Below are 17,726 nucleotides of genomic sequence, written 5' to 3'. Positions count from 1 at the left end.
TTTTTCGTGCATTTCATATCTTTCGCGGGGCTAAAAGGCACATTTTGAATTTTTAAATTCGTGTCCAATTTCTTTTATTGCTTTGTAATTTTGTGGGAATTTTAGTTGGCTCCGAATTGGAGCTAAATGTAAAAATCGCTGGTGGAGTGCAAAAAGAATTTATGTAGGTAATAAACGGCCATGCAATTTGTTAGTAATTTTCCAAAATGCATTCCAACTATGACCAAAATTAGCATTTAAATTTTTGTCTGGCCATAATTGTTAAGTTGTTTTTTGCCGAATAAAACTTAATAAGTGTGCAGTCGCGTTTCGAAGTTTCCATTAGCACATTTGCCGCTGTACACTTTCTGTACAATCCAGTCGTGTCATTTAGCAGATCTCGACTGGTCTGCAAGCCCATCCGTTGCACGGTTTAGTGTGAGTCGGTAGGAAAACCAAAACAAAGTGATTTTCGTGGTAAGCTCCCCCCTTTTGGCCAAAAGACGAGGTACAGTGAGCACTGTGTGCTGCTGCAGATGGCACTTAACTTTGCGGGCACGTTCCGTCAGGGGGAAGTGCATAGTTCGCGAGTCGTAAACTAGCTTTTTTACGATTGTGGCTCAGAACGAGACTTGGCCAAGACCGGTGGCAATTAACTATAAGTTAACACTTGGCGGGGGGAAAGGGCGACAGTTCATAGATGTCAAGTTCAGGGTTATTTCAAGGGCTCGAGAATTACCTGTCAGAGTCCAAAGACAAAGTGAGTAATTAATTTGCAAACGTCCTAATCCATCAAATCTTCTGTATCCCCTTTTAAAAAATTCATGGGAGTTTCTCTGGGCTCTGGGCTCACTGGGATTTTCCTTTTGATTTAATGAGTTTTTTATTGCCTGCTCTCATAGGATTGAATTCTTTGTGCAATCGGTTCAATGAGCTCTGGGCTAATTAATGGTTCATTAAATCCGCACTTTGATTAGGGTTCCTTGAGCTGGCTTCCATTTAACAGCATTTAATTACGGTTCTAGATAATCGTTTTAGTTCAGCATGTGTACTATATTATGTGAAATTGGTAAGGCTACGAGTTTTTCTTACACTACTTTACTGCGATGGTGATTATAGTGACTTTTAATTACTACTTCATTGAAGTTTAAGTGCCTGCTATTTGAGTAAACACCGTTTGAAAAACCATTTGTAAGGCTTTGCATCATCCCCATCATAGGCCTACTACTGTGCTGTCATATGGTTTTTGATGATGATGATGATGAAATCTAAGCGGCTTAGGTTTTAGAAAAACCCCAAATGCAAAAGGCTTCCACTGCCAACTCTCAACTCCCAAGTGGCTGCGTAATCAAATGCATGTAATTTGAGTTTAATGAGTGTCAAAGTTATTAAAAATCATTTGCTCCGACCAGTTATGGTGGCTTTTTCAGCCAACGGCTTTGGCTCTCGACCAGTCAGCGGGCCAGATTTTCGGTCCATGAAAGGCAGCAGCTAACCAGCTAACGCAAACATTACAAAATCGTTTCGAGACATTTTTGGGTTCGTCATCGGGCTTAATTACTGGCCAAACTCATTCTCCCGCCAACGATTCTGGTTAAATGAAATGTGTCAATAAATTGAAATGGCGGCATTCGAGCCCAGTCCAAAATTGAGTCATTAGAAGTAGGCCGCTAAACCGATGTGAGATCTTTTAATAAACTTGTTCGATTTGGTGTCTGAGACAGCAGCAACAAATATTAAAATAACAAACAATGATTACAGTCGACGGTGTGTGTCATAAGCTGTGCCACCAGTTTGCCGATACGCTGGGGAAAATCACACTTTAAAATTCTTGGAAAGCCAATTGTTTATATAACTTAATACACGTTTGGAGTTGCTGGTTTTGATTTGTTTACTTAAAGACATGCCAGCGTTTCCAACGAAATTAGGCGAATTTGTTATGGCTAACAAACTATGAAATTGTAGATTTTGCTGTCTTGATTCATACGTTTCGCAGTGGCTGCCAAACTCGATAACACATTTTAAATTCGCAATTGATATCCAAGTGTGCACCAAGTGACTTTTGGTTAATGGTTAATGGCTGGTGGGCAAACCATATACTTGGACAGTCTAAAGCCTCGATTGCTGGGCTGCCAATATTGGCTGTCTTGGTCTGGGCTCGAAATTGGCAAATGCAATTTTTATGCTCTGTGGCGTGGGCGTTGCACACCCACCAGCCCATCACTTTCCCCAACCCCACTCACCCCCCTACTCTGATATTGATTTGATTGTGTGCGTCTGCTACTCTCGGCTGCTCACATGGCGTATGATTGATGGCTCTGCGGGCACGAAGGAGCTGCAAACGATGGAGTAATCCTGCTGCTGCTGCTGCTGCTGATGCTGCTGTTGCTGGATATATAAATTGCACTTATTGGGGGAATTGACAGAAAAAGTATATGCACGTTAAATATAAATTAATCAAGTGAAGATAAGTAGAGGTTAAAAGAGGAAAATAATCGAGATAAAAATGCGCCATAACCAGAGATCCACTGAAAATAAGACCTTGTAGAAAGAGTATTTAATATCCAGTTCTTTATGCCATTGTTTTGTTGTGATGAATATGGCGCTTGTATTATTTTTCAGTGTAAGAATATAAATAACTATTGCCCATTAATAACCAGTTTGTTTTAATTATTTAATTGCAGCCAGAGCCACAGCCACCACATGTCTGGCCCTACAGTTTGAGCAGCACTGGGTTCTAAGCAACGCGTGGGCAGAAGAGAGAGAGGGGTAAGTTATGTGGCTCGTGTTACTCACAGCCAAACGCAAAACCCATAATTTGTTCCCCATTGAACGTATACGAGTATATCCTCTATCTTAGAGTCGTTACCTTTTTATGGCCGTGTTTCCATGTGTTCATGTGTCCATCTGTAGACTTGTCGGTTGTCGGTTGTCATTTGTTGTTTTGGTTTTAAGATTTGCACTGCATTCGGAAACCGGTCGAATCGGTTTTTGTGGTGATCACAGCATTTGCATAAAGTTTTGTTCTGTTTTTCTCTTTAATCTGTGTGTCAATGTGATTTTTCTCCAACCGCCGGATTTTAATTTATTTCCATTGATTGCACATATACAACTTTTGACTTAATGGCTCGCTGACGTAACTCGAGCTGCTGAAATTAGCAAAATAGTCGTAATACTCAACTTTTGGATTTCTTTGACTCTCTGCAGGATTTGCAGCCAATTGTGAAATGCTGCGATTTAATTAATCGATCTGTAAGCTGAGTTAATTTACTATTGCACTTACAATTTGTTAAAAAGCGCTGATGGGCGTAATGTTAGTTGGTGTGTAGTGGGAAATGAACACCTGCTAAAGACACGTCAATCGAATTACTTTGTAGTTTTTTACTAGACGGAACTTTTTTCAACTTATATCATGGGACTAAAACATCTGAAAGCTGGCCAACAACTAGTTTGAACTATGAACAAACAATTTATATTGAATAAACGCCAAAATGTCAATGCTTTATTTGCTATTCTCCTCGATTCCCTGCGGATTTATCTGATTCAGTATCAACTTCTGCTTCTGTTTTCTGGTTCTGAACAGGAAGTCGATGGCTGGTGGTCACCTAGGTAAGTGGGTTCTGTGGTTTTTGGGTGCTTCGGTTTCAGTTGATTCGAAGGTAATTTGTTGCCGGTCCGTGGGCCTAGACAAAGGACTGATTGCCGGACTTGACTGACAGTTGGGGCAGCAAAGGGTTAAGGCAGTGGCCACACACAGTTACGCCCAAACTCAAGTTCTGGCTAATTTTGCCTTTGTATTAGCCAATTGTGGTGGCTGTTCCTCGTTTCCATCCTTGGTTTCTTTTTAGCTTGCGATTTTTATTTCAGCTTCGGTTTGTTTGGCCAGCATAATGATGCCACTTGATTGAAAATGAACGTGACTGGAAAACAAGTTTCGGGGTTAAAGTTTTCTTCTTTTGCTTGCCTCTCTCGCTCTGCGGCTTTCCTACCAATTCTACTGTTCGAATAAACAGAAAATAGTGAAATAAATTAGCCAGGCGATGCTCTCAGCCATGAACTTCTGTGACATGTTTTCCTGGCTCAACTTTATTACCCGACTGAGGACGAAGAGCCATGCGAAATCGCATTTAGTATTATTTAATTAAAGTTTTCTCTCCATCACCGGCATTTTCTTCGTTCGGTTGTGGTCCGGGCGCCATTTTGTTGCATGCTTCCTAACAGAATTATGTGCGCATTTCCGTTTCCGGCACATGCAACAGTGCACCGCAGAAAATGGCGCTTTCGATTTAGTTCGGAAACAGTGGAGCAACCAAAAAATGTATTGAAGTCTTGTACTTATTTTGAAAGGCGTATTAATTTTAAATAAAATGGGTGTTAGTGAAAAGCTGAGCTGAGGTCTAACAACCTTTCTAATCTTTGGAAAAATTAGCTTTTCCTAATTCAATTTCCATTATTTATTAAGTCCCATCTATTCCACTGTCCACAGCGCTGGTGGAAGATGGTGCAAGAATAATAGTTTGCCATTATTAAGTTTTGTGCGGGTGTATTTTGCATGCACTTTGTTGATGCCGCCGATGCTGCTTCTGATTTTGCTGCAGTTTGCTGCTGCCGTTGCCATGGCCAATTATTTACGGCGCGCACAACAACAGAGTGTGCCACAATAAGTGGCATCGCAAGGATCTGGTCCTGGACTGGCACCCTTCTCTCGTCCGTAAGCCCAGCACAAATCTCCACAAGATTGAGCGGCAAGCCATTGCAATGACAAAAGTAATTTGCTTTTAAAGCAGCACCGACTGCAGCATCGGGCGAAGGCAATTTAAATATGCATGGGCCATTATGCATAAGCGATGCAGTTTCTCCATACACGGTTATTTGTGCACAGAGGGAAAATTGCAGTATTCAAATAATCCTAGATGGGAGATGTCTCAGCATGGATTATATAAAGTAGATCGAAATAGTTAGGTCGTTTGAAGTGCGGCGAAATAGTATCAATTAGAATGAGGATTGCGGCGAAATTGTATCTATTGGAATGCGGCGAAATAGAATCAATTGAAATGCGAAATGTAAAAGAAGAAGCTTTCAAAGATGACTACTAGCTTTGCAGTGTACTTATACATACTTGAGTGTGTCGTGTGTGCCACATGCAACTCCAGTCGCATTTAGTTGCGCATTGGAGCAAACCCAATGGGGCTCTCCACTGACCCACTAAAGTCGCCCGTTCGGTGCACGGACTCCAGGGACCTGATGCTGTAACTAATTCCGAGCGAAGCCCATTCGATGTGGCATATTTAAAACTTAATTTACATGGCTGTCCTCTGCCCGGTTAAACCCTAACCTTTAGCCCTTCTCGGTTGCCAACCGCCTTCACTCGTGCTGACCCCTTCGCTTGTTGGCTTAAAGTATCGCTGGCATCTGGTGCCAGGCGGAGCACTTTGTCATTTTCAGTTTGTCACACTTTTGCCCAAATAAAATTTCATCGCCTGTCATAAAGGCTTGAGAGGCAAGTGTCACAAGTGCTTACAACTCAAGGAGGTGCATGGCTTGAAGGGGGCGGTGGGAGCGAGACAGCAGCACAGTTAGGTAAGAAGTGAAGGAGACAGCACTCAAAACTGCTCAAGTGGGCCAGACCCATAAAAGAAATATGCCACACGAAATTTGTCATGAGCCAGAAATCAAGACGGCATGGACAAAATATGAAAGGAAATACTTTTTAAAGCCGACTGAAGAAAAGGAATATTAGCAAACTTTAAAATCTATATATTATCTCTAATATTGGATTCTTATTCAATTTTATACAAAGGAAATTCGCTTCTAAGAAACATTTTAAATCTGAAACTTTGCGGCTCTATTGAGATTCTCCTTTTATGACGGCCTTTCCTTTGATGTTCCCACCATAAAACAACCTCATCAACACCTTGTCTATCGTCTATATTTATCGGCTATCTCTTATATCACTGGCTGCAGAGCCAATTAGTGTTTACCCCACCCAATAAATATGCTTGCCGCTGTCAACAATTGATTCCCTCATAAAAGGTAACCATAAAATTGCTCTACCCCCGATAGATAACATGCACCTTATGCAATAAATGTTTGCCCAGAGAGTCTGGCGAAAAAGTTTGGCATTAGCTGGCGTATCCAAGCCAAATAACTGTCAGGGCTAAGACAATAGAAAGGACAGACAACAGACAGGTCAGACATCCACGGGTTGATATGAAAACTGGGGTGTGGGTAATGGCGATCGAAAGAGGGGAGCACCAAAAGTTGCTGCTTTGACAGCCGCAAGACAGCTGTCTGTTCGAAAAAACCCACATAGACGAGGGGTAGCAAAAAAGGAGAACAGCAGCTACAATCTACAACATAAATTTTGATTTACTTGCCTGACAGTTGCCCTCCGATTTTCACACGCACCCCACAGCCACCAAAGGTCGGGCACAATTTTCCTATTAGCTCAAGTGAAAAATCGCTGCAAAATCGACTAAATTTACTGACCAGTAAATCAGGCAGGCATTCCATATGCCGCAGAACATATTTCACGGCAGACCAGAGAGTATTTCAAATGCCCATTATGGACCAGTAACTTTTCCAATTAAAAGCGAAATAAACTTTTGCCTCCGGAACCCGCTGGCCGAAGTTTCAATTAAAACCATGACTGGCTAAGCTGGAATGGCCAATAAAAAAGGCCATCGAATGATATTACCGATTTACCTGTGCGCCTTTCTTGCCTCCAAATTAAGTTGAATGACTTTGAAGCGACCACGTGGCGTATGCTTAATTATCGCAAATCGTTTTCAATTAAAGTGCCAAGTTAAAGGCACGAAATCTTAGCAAACGCCACTTCTGGCTTATCACTCTTACCACTATCTCTATTAATTCCAATGCCTTGGCCACCATTTCTTATCACAAACAGAAGTTTGGCGACGACACTCGCCTTCGTCGTATTTGGGCTTGCATTTTCGTTTCGTTTCGTGGCGTCTTTGTTGATAATTTCACTTGAACAGCTTGAAAATTTGTGGGTTTGATTGACGGTGGAGTGCCGGCCAAGGTAAACGGGCCTTTTGTGCCAGCGACTCACCTGTTTACACGCAGTTTTCATTTCTCGTATTTACTTTTTTTGATATGCGTATTTGCGCTCTTAATTTATGTATTTCGGTGGAGTTTTTTGACCGTGACATATTTTCTTGTTTACTTTCCAGCAAGGCGGTTAAAACGGGGGCAGTGAACCAGGGAAAAGTAGAGGCTGTATAGTACTCTACAAACAGAAACAGAAACCACTGATAATAATTTTTTATTAATATTTATTAAGTGAAAAATCCGTTCATCATAATATTGTATCTTACTGATAAAAATATTGTTCAAACTATGAATATATATATTTATGACTAAGGGAACCTTTTGATTATTAAATAAAGAAATGTAATCTTGTTTCCTTCCAGTTACATCATTTGTTCGTAGGTATAAGCTCCTTTTAAATGCTCACGTTCCTTTCACCTGGCATCAGATCATCTAAAGGCTTTCATTTGGCACAACCTTTGACTGCAGAGCCTTTCATCTTCTTTTGCAGAGCAGCCACAACTTTTATCCTCAATTAGGATTTATCATTTCCCGCAAGCTTTTTCCATTTTACACTAGTTTTCCCGCATTACCCGCCCTCCGCCCCCGAAATGCCAACTCTAACTAGTTGAATGCAATCAACACGCTCGCAATTAAATGCGACAAAGTGCAGACTTGCAGATGTGGTTGTTGCTGCAGTTGGTGGTGGCTAACCCGTTCCGCCCACAGTTCCAGTTGCCGCCCCCGCTTCCGCCCCTCCTCCTCCTCCCCCACCCCACACAGAAAAGCGACAACTGTCAGCGGGTCTTTGGCACACATTTACATGCCTCCGGTAACCACCACCTCCCCCCCTGTAACGCCTCCTCCTTGCGGGCTGGCGTGTGAATTTAATTTGTGCATAATTGCAATTGCAACTGCTATTGCTGTGCTGCAGCCATAAAATGTCAATATCACATTGTAATCATCAACGAGAAATGTTGGCTGCGACCCAAGTGTTTTCTTTTCACTCTGACAATTTGTTTTTCCTCCTCGATAGGCCTGCAGACTCCCAGACACACGAGACTTTGGACATTTAGACATGAAAAGGGGTTGGAAAATCCGGCCAATTGCCGTCTGACTGATATCAAGTGCGTAGGAAAACTGCAGTGGACAGATTCGAAAAGTAAACCAATTTAAAAATTACGTTTTCATCGCCAAGTGCTGTGGAAACTATTTTATGTTGTTGTCTGGACAAGAGCAGGGATTTAATGGATTGCAATTTGCATATGTGAATAATATATATGCGAATATATTTAGTGCATATGAAAGTGGGGTGGAAAATGTATGGCTTAATTGGGTAACGCATTATTATTCAGCACAAACAATAAGTTTATTAAAAATGAAGATATTTACATATTTCATATTTCTACCTAGCTATATCTTATACCTCTATTTCGATTTATTTCAGAACCATCATGCGCCAGACTCATCGAACGCAGCATAGCGAAATGTCCAAGCAGAACGGATTCCAACAGCAGAAGGCCGAAACCAGCCGACGCACCAAATAGATTGGCAATAAAAATAAATAAAATAAATTAAACTAGTAGCTCACCAAACCCAAAGGAATACACTTTGAAGTGAAAAACAAGAAGAGAGAAGCAAGCGAATAGAACGGGTAGGAGAACTCCCAGAGGAGCGGGAGTAGTAGGGTTGTTTTTCGTGGACCGAGCGATAGAAAGCCGTCAAAATTACGACGTACCACCCACCCACGCCCAAAGTCAAACAGAACCCGGCCAATACGGACGCCATGTCCGGGCCGGGTGCGTTTGACGATGAGCCGCCGCCGGAGCCGCGGGACGGATGGCTACTGGTGCGCATCCATGTGCCGGAGCTGAATGTCTACAAGTGTCTGCAGTTCCCATCGGAGCGGCTCGTCTGGGATGTCAAGCAGCAGGTGCTCGCCTCGCTGCCGAAGGTAAGTCGGTCACTGTCATTACCACTGCAATACCCATTATCTTGCTGGTGTATATAGAGCAGGGCATAATCTCATGTGCGCTAAATACTCACTAAACGGGGAGAAGTACATCCGAAATGGGGACTTACTCTTAAGCTCTGCTGAAGTGAAATTTTCATTTGTAATCGCTACTTGCATGATTTTATTGAGCACATTCGAGTGCTTGCTCGACATTCTAAAATTTGTAAATATTTTATAGTCGAAAGCATATACTTCACACTCAAAATCACGGGTACTACACATAACCGGTTTCCAACTCATCCTCGTAGGCAAAAAGCAGTTCTATGTAATAGGACCAAACCACAAGCCAGGCATACAGCAAAATAACTAAAAGGGATTTAGGAGAATAGTTATTCAGGACAGTTATTTAGATTAATGATTATTAGGATACCTACTCATTGTGATGACAGTCAGGACGATAATGACGGTATTAAAGCAGTAAACGGTCAGGGCAAAAATGTGCACAATTATCCAAATGGGTGCGAAACCCAAAAATGGGAGAAACAGCATCTCGTTGTTCTAGAAAATGATGAGGTATTGTAAGCTTGGCTTTTGGGGATATTTTGAAATGATATCAAATGAGTGCCACATACATTATGCACTCCAATGCAGAGCATGGCCGAAACTATGATGCCGAAGAAGGAGAAGACCATGGTGGCCTTGAGGGCCGCTTGTGCTGGGATGAGGGACTTCTGGTACTCGTCCGGAAAGATGCACTCCATCATAAAGGCGGTGCCGAGGGTGATGTAGATGAACCAGGTCAGAAAAATGCATCCGAAGAGCAGCACGCCGAAGCGCAGGGAATAGCAGTAGCAGCACTTAGTGAAGATCTGCTTAAGATATCTGCAGCGACAAGCCATGATCGATTCTCAGCTGCTCTACAAATTTTGAAACAATAATTTGTAATACTTTCTTGAGAAACGGAAATTTGTTCAACTTCTAGTTTGGGACACACTGTAAGAAGTTGACTAGATCAGGAAAAACAACTGCAGGAATTTATTTAGCTTTACATTTATTTTGCCACTCGTCAAATGGAATCATCCGAATCCACAGTGCCCAAATATCGGTAAAAGGCCACCGTTATCAGCAGGGAATAAGCCAGACCAACTAAAGGAATACCAAAACAAGAACTTATATTATTCATATTATTCAGTCAAATTATGCCAGCACCCACCTATGATGACCACCTGAACGGCCAATATAACCGGGGAGGGTTTGGCAGTGGCCAACTGGACGATGCCCATTATAACATAAATGATGAAAATAATCGAATAGACGATTATCCACACAAGGACAAAGCCTCGCTTTCTCTGCGTTTTTAATGTAGAATCATTAGAATAACTCTCGAATTTGAAAAGAAACCGAATGAATCTCTTACCTTCGAAGCAGCGTACACCAGCAGTACAGAGCTCACAGTTCCAATAGTTAGGATCGGAGACATGATGACGGGTGCCCACCATTTGTGGGACACTTGCCTGATGAAGATGGTGTCATCCGAATGCGTTATCAGCTCACCAACGTGAAAAGTTATGAAGATCGCCCCAATGATTGTGCAACCTACGTTCAGGGGCAGGAAGAAGCAGCACTTCTTCAAACACATGCCGACAAATTCAGAGTTCTTTGAACTGAAAACTAATTTTTTTTTTTGGAATTTTTACACGAATGCTGGGAACAGTTGATCGTTGAATTTGTAAGTAAGATATTTCGGGAGATATTATAATAATACGATATGTGGTAATGGATTAAAATCCTAGTGCAACTCAAAATTGATGGAATAAACTTCGTATCAAACTACATTTCTTGCATTGACCCACACAAAAAACCAATTACTGCGGAATCGCTATGCAATTTTTCACCAGATGTTGTTGATTGAAATTTTTATGCAGCCAAAGGCGGCTGCCACGTGCCCTTACAACATAAAACCGACCACGCCCCCCCTTCTGCTGCCCTCGATTGGCGGCCAAATGCCCTCGTGAAGTTTCAATTTTTGAAGTTCAATGCAATTTATCGCCAACTGCAGGGTCTGAAGTCGTGAAATCGTGACGCTGCAGATCCAAAGATATTTGACAATTGAATGGCAGTCTGTCAAGGAAGGAAAAAGAGTATAGCTACAAGGAAGGTTGGATTTGCAATGGCTAACATATTCGGAACCTTTGCGTTGATTGTTAATCAACGGTGGAAAACTGAGGGCAACATATTCAGCTTTGTGACGTTGTACAGAGGGTCATGATTAGCTGTTAACAAAGCGGAGAATCCTTAACCTTTGCCCCCAAATTGCTAACCGGATCATGGGAGGAGAAGGGCAGGGACTTCCCCGCTCCTTTGTGCTAATGAAAGCCAAACAATGGTCACTCAATTGTATACATTTAATCGCAATTTGTTGAGCAAATTGCTGTCGAAACATTGTCAAGCGTGAATGCAATGCGGGGGCCTCGCCCAATTCAATATTGAAACCGCAAAATTGCAAACGGAAACTCTGGGCGATACGCAAACCCAAACTGAAACCAAACTGCAAATCGCACTGGAATCGATTCAATTCGAATCGAACCGAACTGAACTGAACTTCGCTGAACCGAACACAATGACCTCCAGCTAATTGCATGGCCCGGCGTTTCGTGCCGGTTCCGTTTTCGTTTTGGCCAAATTCAAAATCAACGTGGCAAGTGACAGACACTGCCTTGTTTTTGGCTTTTGGGCAAGAGGGCGTGGTCGCTCTGGTTTTACTGTCAGCTTGGAGCTTAGTAAATTATGTTGTAAATTCTGATCGGGTGTGGGAACCGAAAGCTGAGCGTGCTAACCATTTTTCCGGGGATATTTGTTTGTAGGGAATGTTTCGGAGTTACATACATGAATGTGTTTGACACATATTTGGTTTTCGGCATTGCATCTATGACTTATTAAAGTTTGTGGTTTGGTTTTTGAAAATATTGATGTTACCATAAATATATTTTGAATATAAGACGAAAAGGGTTAGATACAAACGAAGAATACGTCTGCAATTAAAAAAATGGATCTTGAATTCTTTCCTATACCTTTAGCTTATTCCACCTGTTTCCATATGCTTAAAGTAGAAAGCACATCAGGCTATCAACAAATTTCCTGCTTCCACAGTCGTATATCAATCAGTGAGCTGGCCGCATATCTTATCGCAGGCTTTCGCGAGCGAACATAGAACTCAAGTAGACCGTCATAAAGAATACGATTCATGCTATTATCGCACAAATATTTGCAGTCCAATTGAGGTCTCATTCCTTACACTTTTTGCTCCAACTTTTGTGAGCCTTCGATAACTGTGGAATGGTTGAGTAAATCCCGAAGACTAAGACAAACGTGAGTGGCAGTAATTTCCCATTTTATCGGTCGTCGCCCATTATCGGGACACCAGACGATGGCGTCGGGTTTCATAAATGTATTATTGGGTCTGGTGCGGAATTCGCTTTCGATGACCGATCCGCGGCGCTTATGTCGCGCTTCAATTCAACATCACACCATCCATCAATCAGTCAATCCGTCTGTCAGTCACTCACTCAGTCAGTCAGACAATCAGTCACTTTGCCAATATGTCGCTGCTCCAGTTTGCAGTTGAGTGTGAGCCCCACTCGCATCTCAACTTCCGCCTGCAAATCAAATCGAAATTAAGGCTTTTGTGATCTGTATTCAATGGATTTTTCTTCAGTTTCTGGGTGGGCGTTACTTACCGGTTTCCGTCTAAGTCGTTTTGCTTGTAATACTCAACGGACCTTGTTTGGCCCGAAGTTCAGGTCGGTTAATAAACTACTTGGCTCGTGGCGATAAGAAACCAGTAAGGAAAGCTTAGCCGCACATGGATTTCTCGGTGGCTCATTTTTCGGTCTACGGTGGCAATGGAAAATACGTGTAGGGAACGTTTTTAATGGTATTACGATAAGGGAACGATGTGTAATGGTAATTGAAAATATTCCAACGGTTTCATAATTATTTTAAGATTAACAAGAATATCCAATCGGCACCTGTAAAGCGTGGCCCACCTTAGTCATACGTTCAAAATACAGCAAACTCAAGAAAGTTTATCCTTAATTTAATTTGCAAACTTTGGCATGACTAAAACTTCAAGCAAGTTGGATGAAGTGCGCGCAAATTCGCACAATAAATCAGGGAGAGACTGAAGCTCGTTTCCAATGGGATTTCAAATCGAATGCTCTTAACTTTCCAAAAAGGATAGGCAGTCAGCCAGACGGACTGGATATCCCGAAGTGCATGAGGCAAAAAGGAGAAAAAATTGCTTTTAGCCAAGTGAGCAAATGTGGTCAGCGAAAGCGTATATGTGTGCTCACTAAAAGAGATATTCGCTTTAAAGCTCGTTACTTAGGAACGACGCAACTTTAATCAATTGAAGGCATTTGCAGACAGAACAATCACAATAAATCTTCAACTGAAACTGCCCAGAAAGCCACAATGGCAATTAGGTTTTGGTTAATGGGCAACGGCTCAATTAGGCCAAGTAAATGTGTAGTTTCAAATCACAAGTGGAGACTCGACTCCCATAGTGTCTTGCGGGGGAGAAGCTGTGAAAACTTTTGGCGCTGCCTCCAAAATGTTCAAAATATAGTCATTTCGAGCCGAGCACTTGTACGGTATGGAAAACCCCATCCAATCTCCAGACGCTCGTTAGATTTAATGACGCCGCATAGTTTGCGCACGCACGACATCATTTCAGCGACTCTAGCCCCCTTTTCAGCTAAAGTGGCATAGAGACCCAGTTGCAGGACCCATCATCCGCGTCTATATCTGTATCTGGGGGCCCTTGTGCCTTGTGTGCCCCTCCATTGAACCGTAAATTTGGGTGAGAGCTTTAGCTCGGCCCCCCGCATCCCATCGCATACCATAGCATTATTCATTCTGGGGAGCCGCCTCGCCAAACGCCAGAATGTCACATACTTTTGTGGATAATTTCGCTCCCTACGGAGGGAAGTAAGCGCTTCCTGTCGGGGCTGAAACCATTGTTAGCGGCTATAAAGATGCTGCCGATATGGAGCTCCCTGCACTCGATTGGTTGGTCGGTAGTCCTTGGCTGGGATTGAATTGAATTTTCTACTAGGAGACAAGGAGCTGGGCACAATGAAGTGGTAAAGTTTTATAACCATTTGATGGCGTAGCGAACAATGGGTATGTGTTTAAGGCATGGAAAAAGGTCATGGCATGTTTAAATGGCCGCATAAATATCTGTATTCTGTATTTCTGTATTCCTCGCGCTGTATGCAAATGTGTTGTTCTTTAAATCAACGCAAAATATAAAATCGCATCACAACATGTTGCCATCATAAAGTGTACAAACGAAAAAACTTAAATGAAATGAAATTCATGAAAAAGAGTTTTATGACATTTGACTTGCTCACGCGGGCTTACATTGCGTATGCGTGATATGCGAAATATATGTAGGCTAAACATGTAAATGCCATCTTCATATACATGTATAAGTGTGTATATACAAAAAGTAAATTTACATGCATAAAACGAGAACATTGTAATGCCGCATGACAGGCCACTAGAACATCCACCATTGCCAACAGCAACAAGATTTCTCGTTATTAATTAAATTGTTTTGTTTTCATTAATTCCTGTGCTGCTGCTGGCGTTTTTTATTTAATTAAATGCCATACAAATTACAAATTTACACGTGAACCAAAATAAACAAACGTCGACAACACTGGATGGATGCAAAAAAAAATGTTAAATGGAAATGCCATGTGGCCCACTCGACGTATACGCAATGTGACCTGCTGCACTGTTGCAATCGATAATCAAATAAATACTGATTGCATTTACACGCCGCAATATTTGACTCGCATCTGATCGAATTGGATACCTTGTGCTGCCGGCGTTACTTTCATCTTGTGGAAATCGCTGCGATTAATTGGCTCAGGTGGCCTTTTGGTTTAAGGTTGGTGGCCGGCTTTAATATACCCAATAATAACCGCACATATGCAAAGATTATGCCATGAATAATGCATTTCCGCAGCACTTGAGGGAGTGCTTAATTGTTTGGAAAGGCAGAAATTACGGTATCATTTTAATCAGGGGATAATATGTTTATTTTTTAAGCTCAACGGTTGGCTTAATAGCTCTTAAATCTCACTTATTGCCATGCAATATATTAGTGTCTAAATCATTAAAACCTAACTTATGAATTTCCATAACGAGCTGAAACTCCAATATTTAGTTTATTGCAATCCATGTCCGAAATTGTTGAACGACATGCTCGTTTCTTGCAGCAATAAATTTGTATTAATTTTTAAGTTTAAGTTTAATTTTAATTGACACGAAACCCGCAGCGACAGGCGGTCGAACACCTACGCAAATATTTGGTTGCACGTTGCAACACTCGTTTTTCGCTGTTATTTTTTTTTTTTTGCTGTTTTTCCTGCAGCGAGGAGACAAGCAGGCAACTTCACATCCAACTACGAAATGTGTCAAGTACAGCAAACAGTTACAGATTTATGGCTGGGAGTCGGAGGACCCCTCTAACGCCTCCAACGCCTCCAACACCACTGAAAAACCTCTGGAAACCACACGCGACCAGGAACAGTTTTTCCATCTATTGAAAACTCCAACCCCCCCTCGGTCGGCCGACTCCTCCCTTGTAATTCAATTAAAATGCAAACGAAAAAATAAAAAAATAAAAAAAACGTAAAAAGGAAAAAGTAAAGGCGCCTCAGGCATTTGCAAATGGAGCGAGAAACGAGATAATAAATAGGGACGAGGAGGGGCCCAAATGGATATGTATGTATATCCATGACCACTGTGAGTGGTTTTCTTTTTGCCTGCGGACAGTTCTTGATAACATTATCGTGAACTGTGACTGTGTAACCGCAAAATATTTCAACAACATTTTTGACATTTTATCGGCGGGCAAACAAATAATTTACAAACTTTCAAAATAACAGAAAGCAGCAAAATATTTCGGTGAAACTTTTCGGCAGTTTGTTTTTTTATTTTTATTTCCATGTGAATCCGGGAATAGCATTCATAATAACCATTTATTATGCTCGTTTTTAGATGGTTGTTAATATTTTTTGTACATAGAGCGAACAAAAACACTGCTTTGTTTCTTTGTTACTTTTTATTTTGAACGTATGACGACTGTTAACAACTTAACGGTTCAATCAACTTTCATATATGAGTAGTGCCAGACAAATCAAATTGTGTAAGTCGCCCTCCAAACGACCTTGACTGTGAAATTATATCTGTTTCAGCGCTTTAATCGCTTCATGTATCAATGAAAGTTGCATAAAGCGGGGCAATTGAGTTGAACAATAATAGCGATACAACGACAAAAGTGGGGGAGAGCTTCCGTTTGAACAAAAGCGATTCGAAATCGTTTCAATTTAATTTGAGCAAAAAAAGTTATATGTGAACCAGAAACAATTGTTGAAAGTAGACAACAACGTTAGTTACAGTGCCTTCGCAACTGTGCTTTCTGCAGTGCGTCACAAACTGGATATGTGGCTCAAATCTAAACCTGCGCGGGAAATAATAGATTCAATATTAAACATAATTACTGTACGATAAATTCAGCAGGAAAAATATGAGTTGGCGTTATTAGTAATTACAGACTAGACTGACTCAAGTGCAGCTTTAGTTTCGATTACCATAATCTTATGATAAACGAAACTAGTTGCTTAGTATATAAGATATAAAGTAAAACCTAAAACCATGAATATGTGCTAGTACACTGTCATTTTCCAAATTATTTGTGGTGCATTTAAACCTTTTAAAATGTACACAAAATTGAATGCTTGGAAAAACAAACCAAACTAACAATAAATAAAATAATGAAATAATCGCTGTGAAAACAAACGAGGTGACGAACAGCGCGTAAAGTTTAAAGCATTTCAAGAGCGCTCAAGTGTTGCAGGCAAATTGAACAACGCAAGTTCAATTCAATTCCAAAAAAACACCAAAAAAGCACTCGCATAAATGTAATTTCCTCTTTATGTGTGCCGAATTCTGTTTGAGCTGCCCTCTAACTAAATTTTTAATGGCACTTTTATGTTGGCTCACTTTATTTGGCCTCTCTCTCGCTTTATTTTATTTTTGCAAATTTAAATTTCATGTTGGTTTTGGGTTGCTTTTCAATTTCCGACGCCCCAACGCCGAACAATGAAGCACTTCCGGTGGCTGTCTGTATGTGTTTGCAGATTATGTTCATTAGTTTGCGTCAATTTGTTTTAAAACGCCGTATGTGAGTATGAAATGCTTATTCTAAATTGAGCACTGAAGCGGGTGGTCAACCCTGCGAACCTCGACCATAACAACGGATATTGTAATTATGATGATCTGAAATTCGGGGAGAATGGTCGCATTGCTACCAGCATTGTGGTGAAGACCCCATATTACGAACGATTAGCCATTATTGAGCTAACCTAATATCCCATCTCTTTTTTTGTTCGTTGGCTTTGTTGCAGGTAGGAAAGCCGTACGGCAAAGTGTTCGAGTATCTCAATCTCGCACTTCACCATTTATGGCGTACTTAAATCACAGCTCAATTGGTGCGAATCCAGTTGTGAAGGTGCCTAAGTTCCTCGCCAGCTCATGTCCAAATGGAGACTCCGTCTTTAAAGAATGGCAGTGTGCCCACACGGGAAAATATAAAGTACTTAGTGCTTAACGGATTAAATTATATTTTTGGCACTTGATACTCTGCGGAATGTAGAATGATGTTATG

At 41.3% G+C, this 17,726-nt stretch overlaps 3 protein-coding genes across 7 annotated transcripts in view; 1 reads left to right on the top strand and 2 right to left on the bottom strand.

Annotated features, from left to right (window-relative positions):
* The window catches only part of LOC6530330 (SH3 and multiple ankyrin repeat domains protein 1), a 68,976-nt gene that overhangs the window by 28,604 nt on the left and 22,646 nt on the right, over nucleotides 1-17,726 (top strand). For 2 of the 4 annotated variants that reach the window (XM_039372451.2, XM_039372450.2), the window contains exons 2-4: nucleotides 2,664-2,748; nucleotides 8,477-8,983; nucleotides 14,925-14,942. In XM_039372451.2, the coding sequence (XP_039228385.1) occupies nucleotides 8,816-8,983; nucleotides 14,925-14,942 (186 nt within the window). In that variant the 5' untranslated portion in view covers nucleotides 2,664-2,748; nucleotides 8,477-8,815. The remainder of the gene's footprint in view (nucleotides 1-2,663; nucleotides 2,749-8,476; nucleotides 8,984-14,924; nucleotides 14,943-17,726) is intronic. The other 2 variants (XM_015196470.3, XM_002091221.4) reach the window with 1 other exon arrangement.
* Nucleotides 9,135-10,018, bottom strand: LOC6530331. The gene is made up of 3 exons (XM_002091222.3): nucleotides 9,616-10,018; nucleotides 9,418-9,541; nucleotides 9,135-9,349 (listed from the first exon to the last, which is right to left on the bottom strand). Exons 1-3 carry the CDS (start codon nucleotides 9,880-9,882, stop codon nucleotides 9,258-9,260), a joined length of 483 nt encoding a protein of 160 aa, XP_002091258.2. The 5' UTR covers nucleotides 9,883-10,018; the 3' UTR covers nucleotides 9,135-9,257.
* Nucleotides 9,896-11,597, bottom strand: LOC26536233. 2 transcript variants are annotated; one of them, XM_015197475.3, is made up of 4 exons: nucleotides 10,401-11,597; nucleotides 10,197-10,332; nucleotides 10,033-10,129; nucleotides 9,896-9,976 (listed from the first exon to the last, which is right to left on the bottom strand). In XM_015197475.3, exons 1-3 carry the CDS (start codon nucleotides 10,620-10,622, stop codon nucleotides 10,050-10,052), a joined length of 438 nt encoding a protein of 145 aa, XP_015052961.1. In that variant the 5' UTR covers nucleotides 10,623-11,597; the 3' UTR covers nucleotides 9,896-9,976; nucleotides 10,033-10,049. The 2 variants fall into 2 exon arrangements, with proteins under 2 accessions (XP_015052961.1, XP_039228391.1); XM_039372457.2 differs by lacking the exon at nucleotides 9,896-9,976 and having other exon boundaries at nucleotides 9,996-10,129.

Source organism: Drosophila yakuba, chromosome 2R (assembly GCF_016746365.2).
Source record: "Drosophila yakuba strain Tai18E2 chromosome 2R, Prin_Dyak_Tai18E2_2.1, whole genome shotgun sequence".
Taxonomy (NCBI): Eukaryota; Metazoa; Arthropoda; class Insecta; order Diptera; family Drosophilidae; genus Drosophila; species Drosophila yakuba.
Note: the sequence above shows the minus strand (reverse complement) of the source record. Positions and strands in the feature narration are given on the sequence as shown.

Coding starts and splice junctions, on each gene's coding strand:
- LOC26536233 (XM_015197475.3), bottom strand. CDS start 10,622: ATGTGTTTGAAGAAGTGCTGCTTCTTCCTGCCCCTGAACGTAGGTTGC. Junction 10,333..10,400: donor TGGTGTACGCTGCTTCGAAG/GTAAGAGATTCA, acceptor TTAAAAACGCAG/AGAAAGCGAGGCTTTGTCCT. Junction 10,130..10,196: donor CGTTCAGGTGGTCATCATAG/GTGGGTGCTGGC, acceptor GTATTCCTTTAG/TTGGTCTGGCTTATTCCCTG.
- LOC6530331 (XM_002091222.3), bottom strand. CDS start 9,882: ATGGCTTGTCGCTGCAGATATCTTAAGCAGATCTTCACTAAGTGCTGC. Junction 9,542..9,615: donor TCTGCATTGGAGTGCATAAT/GTATGTGGCACT, acceptor ATCATTTTCTAG/AACAACGAGATGCTGTTTCT. Junction 9,350..9,417: donor CCTGACTGTCATCACAATGA/GTAGGTATCCTA, acceptor AATCCCTTTTAG/TTATTTTGCTGTATGCCTGG.